The sequence below is a fragment of the Mustela lutreola genome, chromosome 7 (assembly GCF_030435805.1).
Source record: "Mustela lutreola isolate mMusLut2 chromosome 7, mMusLut2.pri, whole genome shotgun sequence".
NCBI classification, from domain to species: domain Eukaryota; kingdom Metazoa; phylum Chordata; class Mammalia; order Carnivora; family Mustelidae; genus Mustela; species Mustela lutreola.
In genome coordinates, this window is record NC_081296.1 from 142154565 (window position 1) to 142176555 (window position 21991).

A 21991-nucleotide genomic window follows, 5' to 3' on the forward strand; every position below is an offset into this window, starting at 1 on the left:
GCTGTGACATCATCGTGTGTGTCTTCAGACCCATTCACAGCCTCAGAAGAGATGAAACGAAAACAGTATGTTTTAAGACCATCACAGGCTTTGAGGCCCTCAAAGCCGTAGTGCCCTGGGGAATTGGGGATGGGGAGCCTGACTCATGGAAACCACCTGGGACTCTGCCGGGGGGGCTTCGGGTTGGCCCCAGGAGAAGCGCTTCCTTATCCTCACGGCTCCTCAGAGGCTCTGGGTATATATAGACAGTCATGGGCCAAGTGCCTGTGTTCCAATCCTAGGGCCGCTGTCTTAATCCAGGCCACTTCTCTGTGCCTCAGTTTCCACATCTGCAAGATGGGGACAACCACCAGCAGCGACCACACACAAGTGAGGACTGATTAAGCCATCGAGAGTCATTGCGCTGGGACCATGGGCGGCACACATGAGACGAATGAGATACGGCTTCGAGGTACCACCAGTCACTCACTGAGGTCCAGCCAATACCCCAGGCCCATGATGAACCTACGATGGGGCTGAGAGCTCCTCGGGAGCTGGGACCATCTCTGACTCTTCAGCATAGGACACAGGTGTCCTTTTCGTCCCCTCTGGGATGAGAGAGCCACTCACATGGCTCTGGCCCTGAGGAGCTCAAACAGAGCCAGAGGGTCAAGGCTGAGAGGGAGCGGCCCACAGGAAACCAGGTTCCTGAAAGGCAGCCTGGGGCAAGCCCTACCCAGATCATCCACACACTTCACCCCGAGCAGCTGAGGCCAAGACGGCCTGACACCTCAAAGGGCCAGTGAGGACAGTGGCTGTGAGGGAAGGCCGGCCAGGGCTCCTTCTACCCGGGTCCCCAACCACACAGATGAGGCAGGGACCTGGAGGGCAATGGGCACAGGGCCGGGCTGGGATGGTATTCCTCCCCAGAATGCCCCTGAGGGGAGAGGAGAGGAGGGGAGGGGAGAAACGGCACATCCTGAGAGTGGATGGGCCTCACGTGGTCTCCTGACTGCTCCCACAGAGCACAGGTGAGGCGTGGGGGGAGGGAGGCTAGGCAGGTGGAGGTCCCCATCCCCCACTCCCAAACCCTGGGCTCACACCCCAACACCACTGGCACCCAGTTGCCCCTGACGGGACCAGGGACCGCTCCTCGCCTCAGGGCCTGTCCCAGAGCTGAGAACACTGCAGGCCCGCACGGGCGATATGCTGTAGAAAGATGTGCAGGTTGACAACACGGAGTCTTCCACAAACAGGGGGACCCGGCGGGCACACAGAGTCCTGTGCCAGGACTACCGCAGACACCCGCAGGGCTCGCAGACACCCGCAGGGCTCACTCACAGGACTCTTTTAGCAACGTTACGGGTAGATTCCTACTGTCCCCTTTGTTGTGCGTGGAAGGACTGAGGCCCTGGGAAGTGAAGCCCGAAGGGGGGAGAGCGGGCTTGCCCAGGCCTTCACGACGAGCCTCTGAGGTGATACCTCACAACAGCCTCTGAGGTGATACCTCTCTCCCCTCCTCTCCTCAGGCCCGCTGAAGGACTCTGGGCCCCGCTGAAGGACTCTGGGCCCCGCTGAAGGACTTCTGGAAAAAGGTTCCTACTCCCATCTTAGGGACCAGGAGACAAGAGGACTCAAGCTGCCTGTGCCTCCCCACCATGTGGCCAAACACACCAGGCTGCCTGGGTACGTGTGACCTGGAGAAAGTTCCCTAACCTCTCCGTGCCTTAGTTTCCTGGTCTATAAAATGAGGATAAGAACAGTCTTCAGTCCTGTCCATGGAGCTGCTGCATCAAATGAGTTAATACACAAAACAATTAAGGGGGCGCCTGGGTGGCTCAGGCCAGGGTTAAAGACTCTGCCTTCAGCTCAGGTCATGATCTCAGGGTCCTGGGATCGAGCCCCGCCCGCATGGGGCTCTCTGCTCAGCACAGAGCCTGCTTCTCTCCCTCTCTGCCATTCTGCCTACTTGTCATCTCTGTCTGTCAAATAAATAAATAAATAACATCTTGAGGAAAAAAAAATACACAGAACACTTAAAACAGAAACTGGTCCATAGTAGGTACTAAGTGGCAGGTCCCACCGTCCCCTCTACCACTGTTAACAGCCCAGTTATTTGAAGGTCTACCATTTTAAAGAGTCCAAGATCACCTTCATGAGCCCAGCACCACTCTGCATGGTCTGACAAGGCCCCCAGGGTGGGGTGGGGGGGAACAGGAAGAAAAGAGAGCAGACATGGAAAAGTGACATGCTTGCTTTTTCCTGCTCAAAGATAGTGCCCTTGACGCCAAGCACTGAAGAACACAGAGCCTTCTTGTCCATCTGTCCCCCGGGACAGAACTGGGACTCTTCCGGCAGCTGAGAGCCATCACCCAGGCCGTCCCCCAGAGGGCCCCGCTCCCCTCTCAGCAGAGTGCACGACCCGGGGCAGCAACCTCATGCTCAGAACGCAAGGTCAGATCTGAGCTGTCGGTCCCCGACAGGGCCAGGGAATCAGTGATGTCAGCAACGGGCTGAGGAAATGTGACAGAGACGAAACATTCGCAGGCCTGACAGCGTTCTCGGTCACGGTCAGAGCCCTCTGAGGCCGCACGGTGAAAACTCCCTTGGCAGAGTCTTCTTCCAAAGGCAGGGGGCAGGGGGCCATGGCCCTGACAGGGGTCCCTGACTTGACCGTGTCCCTTGACTTATCTCCGTGTCTCACTGGAGACAGGGCGAAGGGCACATTCCACTGGCGGCTGCAGCCCCTACCCTGCTCCTGGAGGCTCCGAGGGGCACGATGGCCTTTGCTGCAGCTGCCAGTGTCCTGCCAGGACCAGTCCTCGGACTCTCTGGCTATAGGTGGGGTGTCAAGGTGGGGGTGGGGGCCACAACACTGGAAGATGTGGAATCAGCCTGAATTTGAGGCAGGAGGTTGCTTGTGGGCAGGGCCAGAGGGAAAGAAAGGCCACAGATCTGATATTTCCTGCTCTGAAGCTGCCCTGGCTGGCCAGGTGACCATTTCCTCCCGCTGGACTTCACGAATGATCTGGTTCATCTCCAGGACCCAGAACGCCATTTGCACTTGGGTGTTCCAAAAGACCAGGAACAGTGGAGCCAAACACGGGCCCGGGCAGCGACACAGACATTCCTGAGCCCCGTTCCTGCTGATGAAAACGGCTGCTGGAGACGTGGATTAGCTTCATGGCAGCTGGGTCCAATGATTTATGGCGCCTTCCGGACCAAGGCAGACACTCACTGTCCCCGCTCAGCCCCAACTTCCCAAATTTCACAGCCTTTTTTTTTTTGTTTTTAAGACGTTTCAAAAATAATGTTTAAAGTGCTCTCTCTTGGGCGCCTGGGTGGCTCAGTGGTTGGGCCGCTGCCTTCGGCTCAGGTCATGATCTCGGAGTCCTGGGATCGAGTCCCGCATCGGGCTCTCTGCTCAGCAGGGAGCCTGCTTCCCTCTCTCTCTCTCTCTGTCTGCCTCTCCATCTACTTGTGATTTCTCTGTCAAATAAATAAATAAAATCTTAAAAAAAAAAAAAAAAAAATAAACAGCCAACTGTCTCTTAAAAAGGACTTTTAAAAAAAAAAAAAAAAAAAAAAAAAAATAAAGTGCTCTCTCTGGCAGGACATATTCTAAAAGCAGAACAGAAAATGTCAGCTTGGCTCCGGTGCAAATATGAAGGCTTCCACCGATGAAACACAGTTGGTATTTTTTTTTTTTAAGATTTTATTTATTTCTGGGGTGCCTGGGTGGCTCAGTGGGTTAAAGCCTCTGCCTTTGGCTCAGGTCATGATCTCAGGGTCCTGGGATCGAGCCCCACATTGGGCTCTCTGCTAAGCAGGGAGCCTGCTTCCTCCTCTCTCTCTTTCTGCCTGCCTCTCTGCCAACTTATGATCTCTGTCAAATAAATATATAAAATTAAAAAAAAAAAAAGATTTTATTTATTTATTTGTCAGAGAGAATGTGTCACACGAGCAGGGGGAATGGGAGAGGGAGAAGCCGACCTCCCACCGAGCAGGGAGCCTGACGCATGGATCAATCCCAGGACCCTGGGATCATGACTTGAGCGGAAGGCAGATGCTTAAAGACTGAGCCACCCAGGCACCCCCCACCCCGGCAGTCTGTATTTTAAACAAGGAGACAAGTTCCTTAATCCAAAAAGGGCTCTCACCAATCGATAACAAAAAGACTAACAGCCCAGTAGAAAAGTGGGCAAATGACAGGAAGAGATTCACACACAGAAGAAATGCAAAGGGAAAACTAGCTAATGAAGAAATGCTCCATCTGGTCGAGGATGGAAACCGTGCAAATTAACATAGGTATCATTTCCCTGGCAGACGGGCACGGAAGACTGAAATCCGCTCAGACTTTCTGAAGAACAACCCAGCAGTATCTGCCCGTGAAGGGAAATTTATAAGAATCTCTGAGGGGCACCTGGGTGGCTCAGTTAGTTACGTGTCTCCCAGGGTCCTGGGATCAAGGCCCGCATCACGCTCCCTGCTCAGCGGGGAGCCTGCTTCTCCCTCTGCCCCTCCCACTCTCTCTCTCTTTCTCTGTGTCAAATAAAAACAATAAAATCTTTAAAAAAAAAAAAAAAAAAAAAAAAAGAATCTTGGGGCCCCTGGGTGGCTCAGTGGGTTAAAGCCTCTGCCTTCAGCTCAGGTCATGATCCCAGGTCCTGGGATAGAGCCCCGCATCGGGCTCTCTGCTCAGCGGGGAGCCTGCTTCCTCCTCGCTCTCTCTGCCTGCCTCTCTGCCTACTTGTGATTTCTGTCTGTGAAATAAATAAAATCTTAAAAAAAAAATCTCTGAGAAAGTCTACTTCTAAGGATTAATTTGACAGAAATATGCAAAGATCTACACTTACCACAGCCCAGTTAACAAAAACAATTAAAACAAAATGACCTTATGACCTCGACGTGATGGAGTAAATGGTGATTCTTTCAATCACATGCTGAAATGTTAAGCCGCCACCAAAAAGAGCCACGCGGACCCATCTCCCTCTTCTTTTATGGGCCATGGAAAGAAGGCAAGATAGATACAAAAGTTGGGGAAAAGACAAGTTTTATGAGAACACGCGTAATATGATGCTGCTTTTACTTTTAAGTACATAAATCTGTATTTGTACATGTACGAGAAGGGTCTAGAAAGATGGATTCCACACTGCTCAAAGCAGCAGCCGCTGGGACGTGAGTCACCAACAATCAGGGAATCCTGAATTCCTAGGTCTGGGAATTCCTAAAGTGTGTTGGGTGCAGCAAGGCTCTCACAGAAGCCCTACTAAGAGGAAGCAGAGGACCTATGACCGATAACGTGGAAGACATCAAATAGGGCCATATCCACCAATTCGAAGACATGCGGTTTCTCATTTTCTATCTCTGAGTTAAGATGCGTATCATTACTGACCGCGTATCACAATGTAATTAGCACTTCCCCCCTTATTAGTGGGATATAAACTAGCAGGGTGTCTTACCTTCAGTGGTAAAACTCAGTACACCACCCCCTAGAAGACTCAAGATTCTCAATCACATGCTAAAGGCTCTGAGAAGTTCTGTAGCAAAGAAGCTTCTCCAACACAATCCCCCTTTCTTCTTCCTTCTTAATTCTCATCTTTGCCTTTCCCTTTACTTGCAAATGAGATGATGCTAGGGCTCAGGCGAAGTGTCTCCTATGAACGTCTGCAAAAGTCCGCGTTGGAAGAGAGGCACGCTGTCTACGGCCATACCACCCTGAACGCGCCCGATCTCGTCTGATCTCGGAAGCTAAGCAGGGTCGGGCCTGGTTAGTACTTGGATGGAAGAGAGGCATGCTGACTTTCTAAAATTCAATATAACGACCATTTGGCAAATACCACTGCAGCAACTCCTGTCATCAAAAACCATCAATGGATGCTAAAACACCAGGCAAAGTATGACAAGAAACAGGACATCTGCTAAGGGTCTCCTTAAAAGACCACTGCCAATGACAAAGAGAAAAACAGAAAAGAACAGAGGAGACATGGGGACAGCATTCCAACCAAATGTCTGGTTGACCAGATGGGCCCCACATCAAGCTCATGCCCTCCTGACAGACAGGAGGGGCAAAAGAGGGAGAGGCATCGCTGGTGTGGCCTTCCTGCCCAAAATGCAGAACGTCAACCAAATCCGGCAACACCGGGGAACGTCCCAGAAGTCCAGGCCGAAGCTGGGCCCTTCCGAGTGTCGTGGTCGTGAGAGACAAACAGCCTGAGACCCTGGCCTGGAAGTGAGGAGGCCACAGAGGACAACCAGAAGAAGGGTCACAGCGGGGCAGCTGGGGACATGGTTCATGACAGGACCGCTGCTGATGTGACGTCCCTGGGTCAGAGAACTGTATCGCGGTCACGGGAAGCGTGACCTCAAGATGCAGCCATGGGAAGGGCATACGGAGGGTCTATGAAAACTCTGCGGGCTGATTTTCCAACATTTTTGGTAAATGTAAAATTACTTAAAAATAAATAACTAAATAATAAAAATAAAAATAAAATAAAAATAAATAAATAAATAACTACACTAAAATAATAAGGGGAACTTCATTACTAATAAGTTACTACAGGCAATACACCCATAATGTACGTCAAGAAGCCAGGAAGACAGGATGAGAGCCCTGCGGGGACTACAGGGCTTTCAACTTACTGAAATTTGCCCCAGACAGAACAAAATCTGGTTTGGTTTGGCTTTTGCCTTCCCGTTGGTCCCTGGGCGTTCAGGTTGAATGGATTAGTGTGCACGGCTGCAGGCTTTCTGCTTAACTCGTGAGTTTGCTCTTACAGATGCTGTGGACCCCCCATCCCCTTCTCCACGGTCCTCCGCGTTTCTTTGCCTCTACTCTTCTATATTGCAGATTTTTCTCACTTATTGTACAAAAGAAATGGCGATGTATATTTTCATGTAATTTGATTTTGGAATTCTGTCACCTTATGTAGTGAGTTCTTCCAAAATATAATTTTTTTCCAATAATCAAAAAATCGGTCACCCTGCAGACTCTCCTTTAGGGAAAGAAACCCAGGGGACGAATTTATGAGCGTGGGGCTGAGTGTTTGGGGAGGATGGACGGGGGTGGGGAGCACTGCCCTGGAGGGGCCTGGATCCCGTTGGGGTCACAGGGCCCACAATTCAGAAGGTCAGCACAAATCCAGCGCTGACCGGAAGTGCAGGAACCCACAACTAGTAAGGTCACAACACACAAGGTGGGGTCTGACACCCAGAGCGCGGGGTCACCTGGGAGAACGACCGTCTTCAGGGTATTTATGCCTTAAATGCACATTTAATCCTTACAACGACCCTATGAGGAAGGTGCTACTGTCATTATCCCTCCTCTCGGAGAGGAAAACTGAGGCTCAGTACAGTGAAATAACTTGCCTCAATCAGTGAGGGGTCAGGACAGCACCTGAACCCAGGCGGTGTGACCTGGAATGCTTCTGGGAAGATTGCAGCAGAGGGGCAGGTCCTCTGGAGAGAGCACTGAACTGCAAAAGGCAGGCATCAGTGGGTTCTGGGATAGTCCTACAGCCTCTCTGGGCCCCTTTTCTCATCTCTAAAGATATGGAAAAGCTTCAGAGGCACTGAGAGCTCAAGACCTCTTTCAGCTGGAAAGACACTAAGTTGGCATTAAATTCACACTAATGTGTAAATGACTGGTCTGTGACACTTTCTGATCAACGTGACCAACACAAGTATGTTTTGAGTCTCCCTGCCCTACTCTGTCCCAGGAAGAGCCGTTGAGAATTTTTACATGGGACCTGGGAGACTCTGAGTGTGATGGGGAAGCAGGGGACGGACTCCTGGGAGTCTCCAGTCTGGAGGCGTTGGTCGTCACAAGAGTGAAGAAACTCCAGAAAGGGGAGCTAGGGTCTCAAAGAGAACCAGCGTCAGCTCTCCGACTGGCATTTACAGGGAAGAAAAGACTGGCCTGCAGGAGCCATCAGAGCCTGGTGGGGTCCCTCAGGAGGCGTGGAGGGGTGAGTCTGTGGGTCAGGAGGAAACAGGGCTTCCCAGCAGATGAGCAAGGAGCCGGGTAGCCCATGCAGAGACATCATGCGGAGCTAGAAGCAGCTAAGGGGAGGCACCTGTGCTGAAGGCCCCCGTCTCGCTGCTATAGTCCCAACGGCTGGGAAGGCCCAGTGAGAAGCTTGGAGCACAAACAGGAAAGTTCTTTCCAAGAATGGGCCTGGTCTCCTCCAGAGGAGTTGGGGGGGGGGGGGGGGAGGTGCTGCAACCAGGCACCATGAGAGCTCACTTCGTTCTCTCCATCTCTCCTCGCAGTCTCCAGTCCTGTGTCCTGTGGCGTGGCAGAGGAAGTGAGGAATGTGGCGGAGGACCACCAGCGCGGCATGGAGGGGGCACCCCCATCGGACACACCACGGCCGCCTGAAGGAACAGAGGGGAGTGGGGAGCCGGGGGCCAGCCTGCTGTTGTTTGGTCAGAACATCCCAGCTTTGGGATGCTGGCTTCTGGTAGAAATCTAGAAAATTTCTAAAAATTTCTAGGGGACACTTGCATCCTCCCCTTGGAGGGAGTCACTGCTCCCTCTGGCCTGGCAGGACTAGCCGGTGGGCCTCAGCACCAGAACGCCGGCACCCGGAGAACTCTTAAGGCAGAAGCGGAGTCTGCGTCTCCAGGGAAGAGGGGCCACTGCCCTCTGGGCCCCACCTCTGCCTTCTGGAATGCAGGAGTGCGGCAAGACGGCGGCTGCTGAAGAGTGAGCTGGGGTCTGCTCGTTCCCCTGAAGCAGGCAGGCCAGGGCGGCGAGGAGATGCCAAGGAAACAGCTCTCTGGCTGGAAGAGAATGAGCAGGCCTGGGCCTGTGGGGGCAGGTGAGGCACCGGCGGCGAGCAGACGTGAGCCTGTGGGGTGTCCTCCCTGTGCTCTGGGCTCTTCAGTCTGTACTGGGAGTCAGGCCCACAGGCCCGAACACTCTCGGGATTCGTGGGTCCCTTTGGGGGCGACACACAGCCTCACCTTAGAAGGAGACGTCTGAGAGCTGAGGAGGAGTGGGTAGGGTGGAGGGAGAAGGGAGAGACGCAGAGTCCCTCCAGGGCAGGACGCCTGCACGGTGGCAGGGGGAGCCCTGGTCCCAGGCCCATGCAGCCGGCGTGGCCTCCGACCTGGATGGAGCCAGGGACAGGAGCAGACCCCGCGCAGGGTCAGCAGAGGGTACAGGGATGGGTGGCATCTGGAGAATCTGCTGCAGACGCATCTGGTGTAGGAAGGAGGCTCAGCTTTGGGGTCAACTCAGAGCTCGACGTGAAGACTTGGCAAACCGTTGCCTTTCTCGAGCTCCACTCTCTCACCCCCAAGGGGAAGAGCCCAGCGGCGCTAGGAGGGTTCACGCGACAAGGAGAGGAGGAGCTGCCCACCCAGAGCCAGGCCTGGTCCTGAGGATTATCCTTTTAGGCCCCCGGGGAAGGGCATCGACCTCCTCTTGGCAGGTGACAAAAGGAAGATTCACCAGGGCGGAGCTAGGGTTCAGGCCGAGCCGCCAGGAACGTGCTTCCCTCAGCCTGGCCTGCAGAGGACGCTCAACCCACTGTCCTGCTCCGCAGACCCCTCCACCCCCGGCCGCACATGGGGTCTCTACTCAGGTCGCTGGAAACCTGGATGGTGTTTCTTCCCCAGGCTCCAAAGTCCAAGAGGAAAACCAGGAGCCGAGCACCTACCCGAAGTCCCCATCCCCAGCGCAGCTTGTAGAGGCTGTGCCACTCGCACAGCCACCTGCTCTGGGAATCGGTCCCGGCCAGGCCTGGCCCCATCCCCTTGGCCTCAGCACGGTGGGCTGGGCCCGCTGAGACTCCAGCGAGACACAGGCAGGCAGCCGAGGCCTCCCGAGTAGTTCACTCAATAGGTATGAAGCATTTTCGTGGACGGCTTATCCAAAACTCTGGCCTCCTGCACAAAATCAGGCCGGCGGCTGGCTGACTTGGGAGCAACAGTCCTTGGGGTGCGTTCCCTCCCCTCCTCCTGTCCTTCATGACTCCAGGCCCCCCACCCCCTCCCAGCTTCTACCACACGCCTCCCACCTAGAACCCAGGCACCCAGCAGGTGTGATTCTGACACCGCATCCTGGGCCACACCCGCTGCCATGAATAGGGCCAGACATGCGGTACCACCCCCCACGGAGGTGACGGCAGCCCCCCACCCCGGGGACAGGTGCACCGATGACTCAGAGAGGCCCACGTCAAATGAGGAGCGCTGAGGCCAGGTCTGTCAGGGCCAAGGTCTGTTCTTTTCCACGACTGTGTGTGGCTGCTCTGAAAGGGAACCGACTGGATTCCCAGCTCCTATCGGACAGGGACTCTGATCCTCTGTCAAGCAAACCCGACCTTCTCTGGGCCATGTCATCTCCTGAACACCAGAGGGCGCCCCACAGTGCCACTGGCTGGCAGTGGAAGTGCACCTGTCCCCAGGCAGCAGAGCCCCACTGGACAACCATCCGGGCTTCAGCTTTGACCTCCGCTGGTCCCTGCTGTCAGGGACAGTGGGGTTGGAGGCCGCAGTATGCCCACAGGTTCAGGAACCACCAGCTAAGAGCACAGACGGACAGAACTGTTCAAATCCCAGCTCTGGCCTGAAGGGACACGCACTTCGGTTTGGAACCTTTCTCACTGGCTACACTGCGGATGCAATCAGCTGGGGCGTGCTGTGCCCCCAGCAGCACCGGACATGCGGCAGGTGCTCCCCCAGGACCTACCACATGCTGACAGAGAAAACTCAGACAGGAAAGTGACCTGCACAGGCCACACGACGCAGGGGACACAGGCAGTCTGAGGCCCAAGCCTTGACTCCAGGCCCCCTCCCCGGCCTCTCCTTTCCCACCCACAGGCCTCTGCCCTGCCCCCAGCTCCATCACAGCCCTCCCACCCCACAGTCCTCACCCAACAGAGGCTCTGGGGGCAATGAGTCCTCCAGGCTCTGAGGCATGTTCCTTTCTCTTCACTTGCTGTCTAGATCACTCCGTTTTTCAATCCAGCTCCCCAGCAGGGCTCCAAAATGAGCCCTGATTAAATTCCCATAAAACCACAGGCAGAAATGCTCCCATCCGTGCTGTGTACCTCCCTCCCCAGGGAGGCCTGGTGTCCCGAAGGCCATCTGTCACCTCCAGAGCACATGTCACCCGTCACCCACCACTGTCACCAGCTCTGAAGGGTCTCTCGAGCCCTCTGTCCTGTGGCCTAATGCCCTCCATCAGCCACGGTCCACCGCCACCCCCCAGGGCTGAGAACACCAGCTTGTGTCCTCCAACCACAGCACAGCTTTCTCTCAGATCGCTTCGGCCAGTTCAGGAGGCAGCTAGAGCCTTGCCCATAATCGCTCGACCTGCGGTGGCAGAGCCAGGCCCTGGTCTCGGGGTTTCCATCTCAAAATCTTGGCCTTATGCAGCAAAATAGGTAGCAAGGAGAGAAGAGCCCTGCAGATGCGTGCTCGGCAATCATCACTTGATGACCCAGCCTCCCCCGCCCTCCCCCATGCCTGTGCCAGGCAATGTTCCATTTCTGGGAGGTTCCTGTCCTTGGTTTGAACTGGATCCAGGTTCAGTGCCATCTGTGCCTCTGGCTAAGGGGTGGGGGTGCAGCCCCGCCCACAAACAGTCACTCAATGAGAGAACCCTGTGGCCCAAATGCTCTGGGGTGGGTCACTCTGCAAGCCTAGGGACCTCACGCTGCTTTGAGCTGCTGTGTGGAAGGAATTTACTGCTAGGGTCACAGGCTGAGGCCACTGCCTCCCAGGCCAGCCGGAGGAGGAATGGTCTCATTCCAAGAGTCATTCACCCCTGGGTTCCCCAGGTAGCAGCCCACTTCTCGGAAGGTGAGGGGACAGACAACTTGCCGTCCCTCTGACCTCGGTCTCCCCCCTCCTTCCACAGTGGCAAAGCTCCCAACTTCAGCTGAGCACATGGGGGCCCAGAATAAAATCCACATTTCCCAACTCCTCTGCAGCTCCGTGTGGGACTCAGTCCTGGCCAGTGACGTGTGGACCCAGCACTGTGTCGTGGCTGTCAGAGCCTTTCCTTAAAAAGATAACCACCTCTATCTCCCCTGGATTCCTTTTCCTCTGTCCCTCCCAACCCGCAGGTCGAGACCCTGGACATGATGGCTGGAGTTTCGGCAGCACCACTGTGGACCAGCAGGCTCGAATCACAGAACAGTCAGCTGGACGAAGTCTGGGTCCTTCCTCTGGGCTGCTCCATGAGAGAGAAATGAGGCTCTATCTCACTTAAGCCACCGTTATTTCAGGTCTCTGTTGCTATGGCAACTTCAGGGCTAAGCAAATGGGCAGGTTTGAGACTGATGGGTGTGAGGCACCAGAAGAACCCCACCTCCCCTCTGGGCTCTGAACTAGAAGAGGATGGACCCTGGGAGCAAGGAATCAAGCTGGCGCCCAGATACTCAGACTGGGAGCTGGGGGCTCCAGGCAGCAGGCCTCCCCTGTCTCCACAGCTGATACTCTGCATGGACCCAGAGCGTGGACCCCCGCTCCAAGTGCTCCGCCGCCTACCGGGGAGGCCGCCACCCCCACTGCAGAGCAGGGAGCTCTGGGCACCTCTCCGCGGCAGCCTCCCCGGGCCTTACTGTGCAGCTTGCTCTGGCTCTCTGAGGCAGGCACAGCCACCCTGGCATGAAGAACGGTGACACCCCCAGGAGGTCTCCAGCAAGCCCCTTCTTCCAGTGCTACAGCAGTGTCACTTGGGCTGCTCTAACTGTCTGCGGAACTTACAAGGTAATTATGGCCATTTGCAGTGCGCTTAACTGGGCTGCCTCCAGGAATAGCAGGAGGGGGGCGGGGGAGTGCTGGGGATATGCCTCCTGGAGAAGGTTCTCCACGTCTGCAGGGAGGAGCCCCGCCTCTGGGAGGCTGGCAGGCGAGAGCCAGCACTGCTTCCATAAGAACGGCCATGGGGGTGCGGAGGGGGTCAGGAAAAGGCTCCAGGAAATCCCAGCTCCTGCCCACCCTCCTGGAAGAGTGCCAACCCGGCTCAGTGCACGATAAAGAAAATCCAGGGTACAGCAGTCACGGCCCACCCACAAAACAATTCCTGCTGGCCTAGGACCAAGCCTGCCTTAGGGTTCGGTCAACACGTTCCTGCCCAGCATGGAGGGGACTTCCCCGCCGCCCTGCAGGCAGCTCCTGGACTGAGGACCCCCGGGGTTTGAGGTTCCTTGGACCCAGCAGAGCGGAGGCTCATTCTCTCCCCACAGGGGGTCGGTCGCCAGCCCGACACACGTGTGGCTCTGTGTGGGTCACCTTTACACCAGGATATAGGTAATGGCCACTGGAACCTGTCTCCAGGCCATGTCTGCACTGATCTAAAACGTACGCTCATGTCCTCGCTCACCAACCCACACGCCTTCCGTGGGTGCCGAACGACGTCCCCAACTGCACGAGGCACTCCACGAACCTGACACTGACTCAACGTCTGTGAGGCACGCACAAGCACAACCCATCACTGGTCCCCTGCCCCCTGACTGTGCACAGTCCCACTCCGGGCCCAGACTCACCCTTGACCCCAGCCCTGATTCTCTGCCCATGAAAACTGAGAGACTCCAAGCTCAGCCCCTTCCAACAGAATGGGCGCTGTGCCAGCCGCGGACATTCCCAGGTGGCACCATGTGCCAGGACCCATGCTAAGTGCTCACCAGACGTCACCCCAGTTATCTCAACCGCAGACCCTGAGGACAAACCACTTCTTATCAACATCTTAACAGGAAACAGGCCTAAGCTAGGTAAAAGGACTTGGCCAAGGGCACAACAGCAGCAACATCCCAGATTCAGATATGACCTCAGCCTGTCTCCCCCCAAAACCTGTGCTCTTTGCTCTGAAAAAAACCTTCTCAGCAGTGACGTCCCTGACCCCACTGGTACACATCACTCTTCTCATGGACTTGAGGACAGGAGATGTGGCCACTGACCCACGACTCCTCCCACTCACTAAGCAGCCCTTCTCATCAGGATCGGATTCATCTCCTGTCCCTTCACACACAGCTGGTGTCGAACACGCACAGCTCCTGGGATTTCCTTTCCAGAACTGAAATTTAGCCAGAACATCCCTACAGATTGTTCTCGTCTGAGAGTTCTAGTCGGACCCAGGGAAGGAAGGCAAAGCAAAGAGAAGCTGACATCATCATTGACCACTCTAGACCCAAGGGGAAAAGGGTGTCGGCGTGCTGAAAAGACGCTGCTCAGGGGCTGGGCTTTATGCCACCTGCCGAACACCAGGCACCCTCAGGAAGAGGCCCTGAGACCCCCTCCAGGACAGCCAGTCCAACACCCAGCTCTTCCACAAGGCATGCTCCCTAGAGAAGCAAGGACTTGCCAACTCTCATGGCCAAAGTCCTTGAGGACAGGCGCTTGCTAGATCCACGGCCATCTGGCCACGGACACATAAGTTAAGCTTAGGGGCTTCGAGCTGACAGCCTGAGTTGGGGGAACCTGGCGGGATGCTGACCCCACCACACACAGGCTGTGTGATGCGGGCCCGTCTGCTATGCTCTCGGTCTCCACTACCGTCCGCAAAACGGGGGGGTGACCGCCCCCACTTTCAGGAGTGTGGAAAGACAGAGCACAAGGAGAAGGCTGAGCCCTGGTCCGGCCAGCCAAACTCTTCCTGCCGGTCCCACTGTCACACGAAACAAGAGCTGGCGAAGTCACCACCCAGGTCAGGGCCAGGCGGGCCACCGTCATGGTCTGGATGGCAGGAGTGGAGGCTGCCTTTCCTCAAAATTAAACGAAAACTCTCAGCAGGGAACGCAGGGCCAGGCAAAGAGAGCTACGTTACTGTTAACAGGACTCTTTCCAAAAAAGCCCTTCTCACAAAAACAAACACCTTGGGAAGGCCATCCAACCTCTCCAGAGCGGCCAGGCCCAGGAAGGTGGGGAGAAAGAGTCCTCAGGGACGAGAGGATGTTGCTGGCAGGAAAAGCTCCCACAGCTAAGCAGGAGGCTCCTGCGTCAAGAACAGAGCGTACCCCGTGAGGTCCAGCCGCCACATGACACAGCTCCACAGCTTTGATTAAAGGCCCTTCAATCTCTCTGTTTGTCTCCATTGCCCGGTTACACAACTTCCCTTCCCGGCCCGCTGCTCTGCTATTCTACACACAGCCCTGCTCTCTAACCACTGTGTTATCGGGACACTTCATCACCACTCTGTGGGTTCAAGACAACAAAACAAAACCGCCTTGAAGTGGCTGCAGCCGCTCTCTTTCCCGAAGAGCACCCTCAGGCTTTTATTTCCTAATTCTGCTGGTCAGAGGAGGGGCGAGGCCCTCCCAAGAACGTGTGCCCCTGGGGAATTCAACTCCTTCCTGCCCCAAAGGGCTTAAAAAAGATCAGACACCCCCCTCCTCCCACCCCCATGCAACGACCACCCTGTCACTGCAGGGGTGGGTCACGTGCGATGTGGGCCAAGCCACGTGTGTCCCTACCTTTCATGTAGGCCTCGATCTTCCGGATGAGCTCATAGGACTTGGAGCGGTCGAGGAGGGTCCTGATGGCAGGAAGGGGGTCCAGGACAATGGTCTCAGGGTGCGCATCAATGTACTCCTGAAAGGAAAACACATCTCTTCTGGTTGGAGGCTGGAGGCCGAGTTAGAAATGAGTTTTCCACAACATTCCATCCGACATGCCCTCACGGCATCCATCCTCCTTCTCCTCCCCCCGCTGCCCCCCATCCCTGACTTCACACTATTTGGGGAGGATGCCTTCATGCTCCTGGCGCCATTGGGATCACATGATGCTGGTTAGACCAATCAGCACCTTCCACCCTGGCCATAGGCTCCAGAACAGGGCACGTGACCCAAGTCGGCCCAATCAGACGCAGGCTCAGTGCTCTCGCTAGGAATGCTGGGACATAGACCATTCTCTCCCACACCGAGGGGACCAGGCAGCTGGGAGCAGTCACCCTGAAATCTGAGGGAGAGGCCCGGCAAAGCCAGAACTGAGAACGAGAGGCCAGCCTGAGAGAACAGAGCCAAGAAAAGGAGCACAAGCAGGCTCCGGTCAACTCGTTTGGCTCCTGGATAAAGCCTCACCTGAAACCAGCTCTGCTGCCCTTGTGGATGACACTCGAGAAGGGCCCAAAGCCCTGCATGGATAAGGATTCTGGGGCAGGGCCAGCGAGAGCAGAATGAACGCTGGGATTCAGGTAAGGATCGGTGTGGAAGGCAGGATGACAAACCCACCCCAGGGCAGCCCCCGACCCTCAGGTACCCACTACAACATTCTTCTTCTCTACCCACCAGCTTCAGGGTAGACTGCGAACACGCAAGCAAGACTGTGACCAAATCAGCCTTTAAGGAATTTAGGGTCTCCCTGGAGAAATAACAGTTAGGTACCTGGGAGACGAGAAACTACCATCTCTGACAAAATTCAACAAGAGACTGGGCAAAAGGTGTCTGGGAAAGGAACACAAGGATCCCAGCCCTGCCCCTCGGCACCTCTGTGACCACAGGAGCCCAAGCCACATCCGTGGGCCATGACAGCTCAGCAGGCTGAGACCATCCGCCTGGCCCCAGAACACGGAGTCCAAGAACAAAAATATGGAATGCTGGAGGAACAAGAGAGGGGCTAAGAGGAAAGGCTGGGTGGAAGGGAGGCCATTCGCCAGCTGTTGTTATTGTGAGCTGAATTGTGTCCTCAACAGATCTGTTCGAGTCCTAAGCCCTGGTGCTTGTGAGTGTGACCTTATTTGGAAATAGTGTCTCTACAGATAGAAGCAAACTAAAATGAGGCCACAGAGGATTAGGATGGACCCTAATCCATTGACTGGTGTCTTTAAGATGGGCAGTCTGGAAAGAGACACACAAGGAGAAGGCCATCTGAAGACGGAGACAGTGACTGATGTCGTGCCTGCCAAGGACCACTGGCCACTGCAGGAAGGCAGGACAGCAGCATGGGACAGATTCTCTCTCAGCGCCTCCAGAAGGAACCAACCTTGCAGACACCTTGACTTCAGACTTCGAGCCTCCTTAACTGTGAGAGGAAAAAGTCCCTGTTGTTTTACACCACCCAGTCTGTGGTACTTTGTCAAGGCCACCCCAGGGAATGAACACACCAGCTTAATTCATTCCCCTGCCCACCCAGTCTACAAAATCAGTCTGCGAGGTCAACAGAGGCCAAGGAGAAAGCCACAATGCTTCTTTTCAAGTCAGCCTTATCAACAAAAAAGAAAGCGCCATTTGGAATTACTCTTTTTTTCAGTGAACCTATTTTGGTTCCTAGTAACCATTTTTAAGAGCTCTCAACACAAAGCCAGAGATTTCTATCTCCGTCTCCTCTGAAATCTGCTCCCCACCTTGGGTTTCATACCAGAGTATCTGCTTATGGGCACATTTGTATCTTTTTCTTTGAAAATTTAAAAAAACTTCTCTGTTCCTACAGGGTGCCCAGTACGTGCCAGTGGGGAGCCCGTCTTCCACCCTCCCACCCATGAACTCTGTGGGGCCAGCACGCTCTCGGCGCCTCTCCCCACATACCCATGCTACAGACACAAACACAGAAGACAAGCCACCTTCCCCCTCCTCCCGAGAGACAGGCAGCCATCAGCGAGTCACCCCAGTTCCTGGCCCACTTCCCTGCTTATACAGGACAAGACTGTCAGCTGATGTGGGCGAGTCCACATCTGCCACCCACCGGGGCCACAAAGACAAGCTGAGAAGTGTCCTCAAGGAAGGAATATCCAGAGCTGCCTTCAGGCCGGGGGCCGTGCCTAGACCTCCTCTCTCTAGCCTCAGCCTTGCCTAAGTGTCTGCATCTCCCCACAGCAGGCTCCCCATCAGCAAGTACCCGCTGTCAACACCGTTCCGTTGGCCCAGGTCTACACTGCCATAAGACAATGTCATTCACGAGACACCAAGGTTACTGCATACATATAAAATTGCATTACTCTCTTCATGTTAAAAGGTCATCCACACGACAAAGTGCATATCACTCACGGTGCCCCGGGCATCGTGCAGAGTACTAAAGACACACGGATGAATGAAAGCCTTCTGGGCTTCCCCTTATTGGATCTATAATCGTGGCCAACGAGTTCATGTTCCAGGTTACAACCTAAACGCAATGAACTGTCCCCACAACCCCTCCTCCTCTCCTACCCCAACATGCCAGGAAGCAACCCGGTGCAGAGGAAAGAGTGAGGGCCCAGGACTCAAGAAACCCAGGCTCCCTCTGTTAATCACCTTCCAGGGTCGCCCTGGGCAGGCCACTTGGCTTCTCTAGGCCTCAGTTCCCTCATCTGCGACTTAAAAGCCTACCCTGGAAAAAAACGGAGGACGGGGGTGCCTGGGTGGCTCAGTGGGTTAAAGCCTCTGCCTTTGGCTCAGGTCATGACCCCAGGGTCCTGGGATCAAGCCCCGCACTGGGCTCTCTGCTTGGCGGGGAGCCTGCTTCCTCCTCTCTCTCTGCCTGCTCTCTGCCTACTTGTGATCTCTCTCTGTCAAATAAATAAATAAAATCTTAAAAAAAACAAAACAAAACAAAACAAAAAAAACGGAGGACTGGTGCTTATGGAGGCAGACTTCAGGGCCACACACAAGGGCTGCTTTAGAAGCCACGTGCTGGAGGCCTTATGGACGATGCTGGCTGCCTGCCTTTAGCAACGGGCCGGTATCAGAGGTGTTCGCCTCAGTGGGCTGGCCCAGGTCTCCCTACCAACTGAGTCCCCTGAAGTCCACACATGCTCCTTCCTCCCCCTCGAAAATCCACACCCCCACCCCCAGTCCCAAGAAGAGTATCCGAGTAGTTGCTGGATCTGGTTGCACTTCTCTGCGTTAGGGCAGCGACCTTTAAAGAGAGAGAACTCTGAATCATCAAGACATGAATTTAAGCCAAACTCACGAGGGAAAGAAGTTAGGAGAAACGAAGGGGGAAAATATCTGACAAGCAGGCGCCAACAAGCTTTTGACCCGGGATGAATGCATCAGTATTAACAGAGACTTATTCCTGAACACGATCTCTCTGGGGATGAGGTCAGAGAGGGCAAAGAAGGAGTTTTTCCACTCGCCCCGCTGTCCACAAGTGGATTTCCTTCCAAGCCTTTCAGCTTATCTATTGTACTACAGGCCTCGTGCATTTTTCACAAGACTCTTAGAATTACCAAACAAATTGCTGGAAGGGTGAGCGCCCTGTACCATTTTATCACCACTCAGAAGAAGAAAGGCCCAAACGGTCTCCATGGCAAATGGTAAACACATGCTCCTTTAGAGCGTCCACCGCAGAACACCTACAAAGGGAGCCTGGACATGACCAAGGGCCAGCCCGGCTCGAGGCAGACTGAAAAGTGGGGAAAGCAGACACAGCCCCCCGTCAGGGGGCCAGGAGGAGGGCTAGAGAGCGCAGACTGTTTGTGGAGGGGACAAAGGGGCAGAGGCCGGACAAGTGTCCCCGGCCCCCTGCCCCCAGGCCCGAGGGATGATGGTGCCAGGAGGGACCCGGAGCCCTCTCTGCTGGGCTGGAGGAAGTCGACGCTTCCCCAACTGCAAGAGTGAGCCCAATGAAAGGATCAGGGGTGCCACAGATGCCATTTCCTCTGTGGTTCCATGTACAACAGGAAACAAGCTGGCAGATGCAAGGGTTTGCTCTTATCCAACAGAAAATGCAGGCAGAAGCCCCAAGTTCAAATCCTGCCTCTCACACTTACCCTATATCTGTGAAAGAGAAACTGCAGTTTATCTCTGAGATTCTGTTTCCTGGTGTGCCAAATGGGCATTTTTATTCCCAAAGACTCACCTATCTATTAGAGAGTGAGCGCACACACGTACACACATGAGAGGGGCAGAGGGTGAGGGAGAGAGAGAATCTCAAACACACACACACAGACACCCCGCCCCACCCTGAGTGTGAAGCCTGACCTGGGGCTCCATCTCCTGACCCTGAGATCATGACCTGAGCCAAACTCAAGAATTGGGACACTTAACCAAATGAGCCACCCAGGCGCCCCTGCATTTTAAATAAAACCCATCTCAGGGAGCTACTCTGGGCAACAAGACCCGGACTGGAAAAAAGAGGATTCTTGCGGCTGGACAGCACGTGGGCTCTTAGTACCATACCTGGCCCAAGGTCTCTGAGCTCAACCAGCCATGCCCCATGCAGCCGACTGTGGGGCAGGCCAGCCCTGCACCTGGGGAGAACGACAGGGCTCTTCCGGATGGGGTCAACCCTCCCACTGACGCCCGAAGCACCACACAATCCCCTGGCCTACGGCAGTCCAGGCTGCAGGGCGCATCCCTCTGCAGACAGGTCCTGGCAGAGCCCACCATGCCAGTGGCACCCAGCCAGCCGGTCCCTTACGGGGGCGTGGAGAGAAGCGCCCGTGCCCAGTTCCCGCCCCCTCAGTTCTCAGACATAGGGGACTTTCTGCCCCACCCCCACCCCCCAACCACTGCAGGCCCCTTTTTAGAAAGCGGTGATTCATTTTTTTGGGATACATACTGAAATTATTTACAGATTAGATACGATGCCTAGAATCTGCTTCAAAGTAACCAGGCATGGCGGATGGTGAGAGACGTAGGTAAGGCAGAGGAAACAAGAGTGGTCGCACGGGGCTACTTCGTGAAGCTGGGTGGCGGGACGGGGGAGGGCGCTGCAGCCTCTTCTCCAGTATTTTTAAACTTTGTGTAACAAAAAAACTGGGGACAGAATGGAAGGGAGGGGTGAAGTAACCAGGTCCTCCCTTTCTTCAAGCCCACACACCCCTATAGTTGTGCCAGAGACCGATTCAAACACCAACACTATCTTTCCCAAAGGAGCAGGAGGCAGCCAGCCAGATGGGAAATGCAGTGAGAGATTATGGAAAAGATAATAAATAAAAATAATCATCACCATAATTTTTAAATAACAGCAGCCACCATTTACCTAGGACTGGCTGGCGACGTGCGCATTGCTGGGAAAATACTCTTTTTTAAGCACGGTGTCTTTTAATATAAAAATACGATGAGGTAAGAGCTCAAACTATAGAACTCGTAGAAGAATGCATGGGTTTACCTCTTCATAGCCTTGAATCAGAGAGCCATTTCTTAAGATACGGTACCAAAAGTAGCAAAGAAGAAATAAACTGTATGTTCGCAACATCAGGAGCTTGTGCAAGTCAAGGACACCACTCACGTGAGACCTGGCAGAGCCTCACCTTGTGGTGCTCGCGACCCAGCCACTGAAAGGCCATCAGCCAGCACAGCCTAACCGTTAACCTCCGTGGCAGGACTGGGCAACTCAGGCCCAGTGGACTGTTCCAGTAGGGTCGGGGGAGCTGGGATAGAAGCAGCAGCACCACACAGAGCCCTGGAAGCCCCTTTTCCTCTCTAGGCCTCTGGCACCTCTGTAAGGTGAAGGCCAGTCCTGTGAAGAGGGGACATGCATTGGAGCCAGAGGCGGTGAGAACTGGGGCAGAATCCCGCCTTCCCCGCCTGTGACTCTGCCTCCAAAAGCCTCGGTCCTCATCTGTAACATGGGGACCAGAGCAGTTCCTACCTCACAGTATGTTTTAAAAAAAAAAAAACAAAAACAAAAACAAAACAAAACAAAAAAAGGGTTTATTGAGATAGATTTCAAATACCATGAGATTTACCCACTTACAGATTATAGTCCAGGGATTTTAATACGTCGACAGAGCTGTGCAACCATCTGCACGGTTAATTTTAGGACATTTTCATCACTTCAAAAGAAAAAAAATAATCCGTATGTTTCAGCTCTCCGTTTCAATTCACGCATTCCCCCCCAGCCCCTGGAAACCATTTCTGTCTCTACAGACTTGTCTATTCTGGACATTTCATACGAATGGAATCAAGTGCGGTCTTTTGGGACTGGCTTCTTCCACTGAGCGTAATGTTTTCAGGGTTCATCCCCGCTGTGACACAGGTCTGAACAACGCTCCACCGTGTGGAAATACCAGATCTGTTCATGCGTTCATCAGGGGACAGGTCTCTGGCTTGTTTTCACCTTGGCGTTACTACGTGTAGCGCTACGATGAACATCTGGACACAGGTTTCTGTGTGGACTAATGTTTTCATCTCCCTTGGAT

General features: G+C 54.5%; 1 protein-coding gene across 4 annotated transcripts in view; it reads right to left on the reverse strand.

The window, feature by feature from the left end:
- Positions 1 to 21991, reverse strand: part of ITPK1 (inositol-tetrakisphosphate 1-kinase) — a 167217-nt gene that overhangs the window by 29306 nt on the left and 115920 nt on the right. For all 4 annotated transcript variants that reach the window (XM_059182951.1, XM_059182949.1, XM_059182952.1 and 1 more), the window contains one exon: positions 15405 to 15522. In XM_059182951.1, the coding sequence (XP_059038934.1) occupies positions 15405 to 15522 (118 nt within the window). The remainder of the gene's footprint in view (positions 1 to 15404; positions 15523 to 21991) is intronic.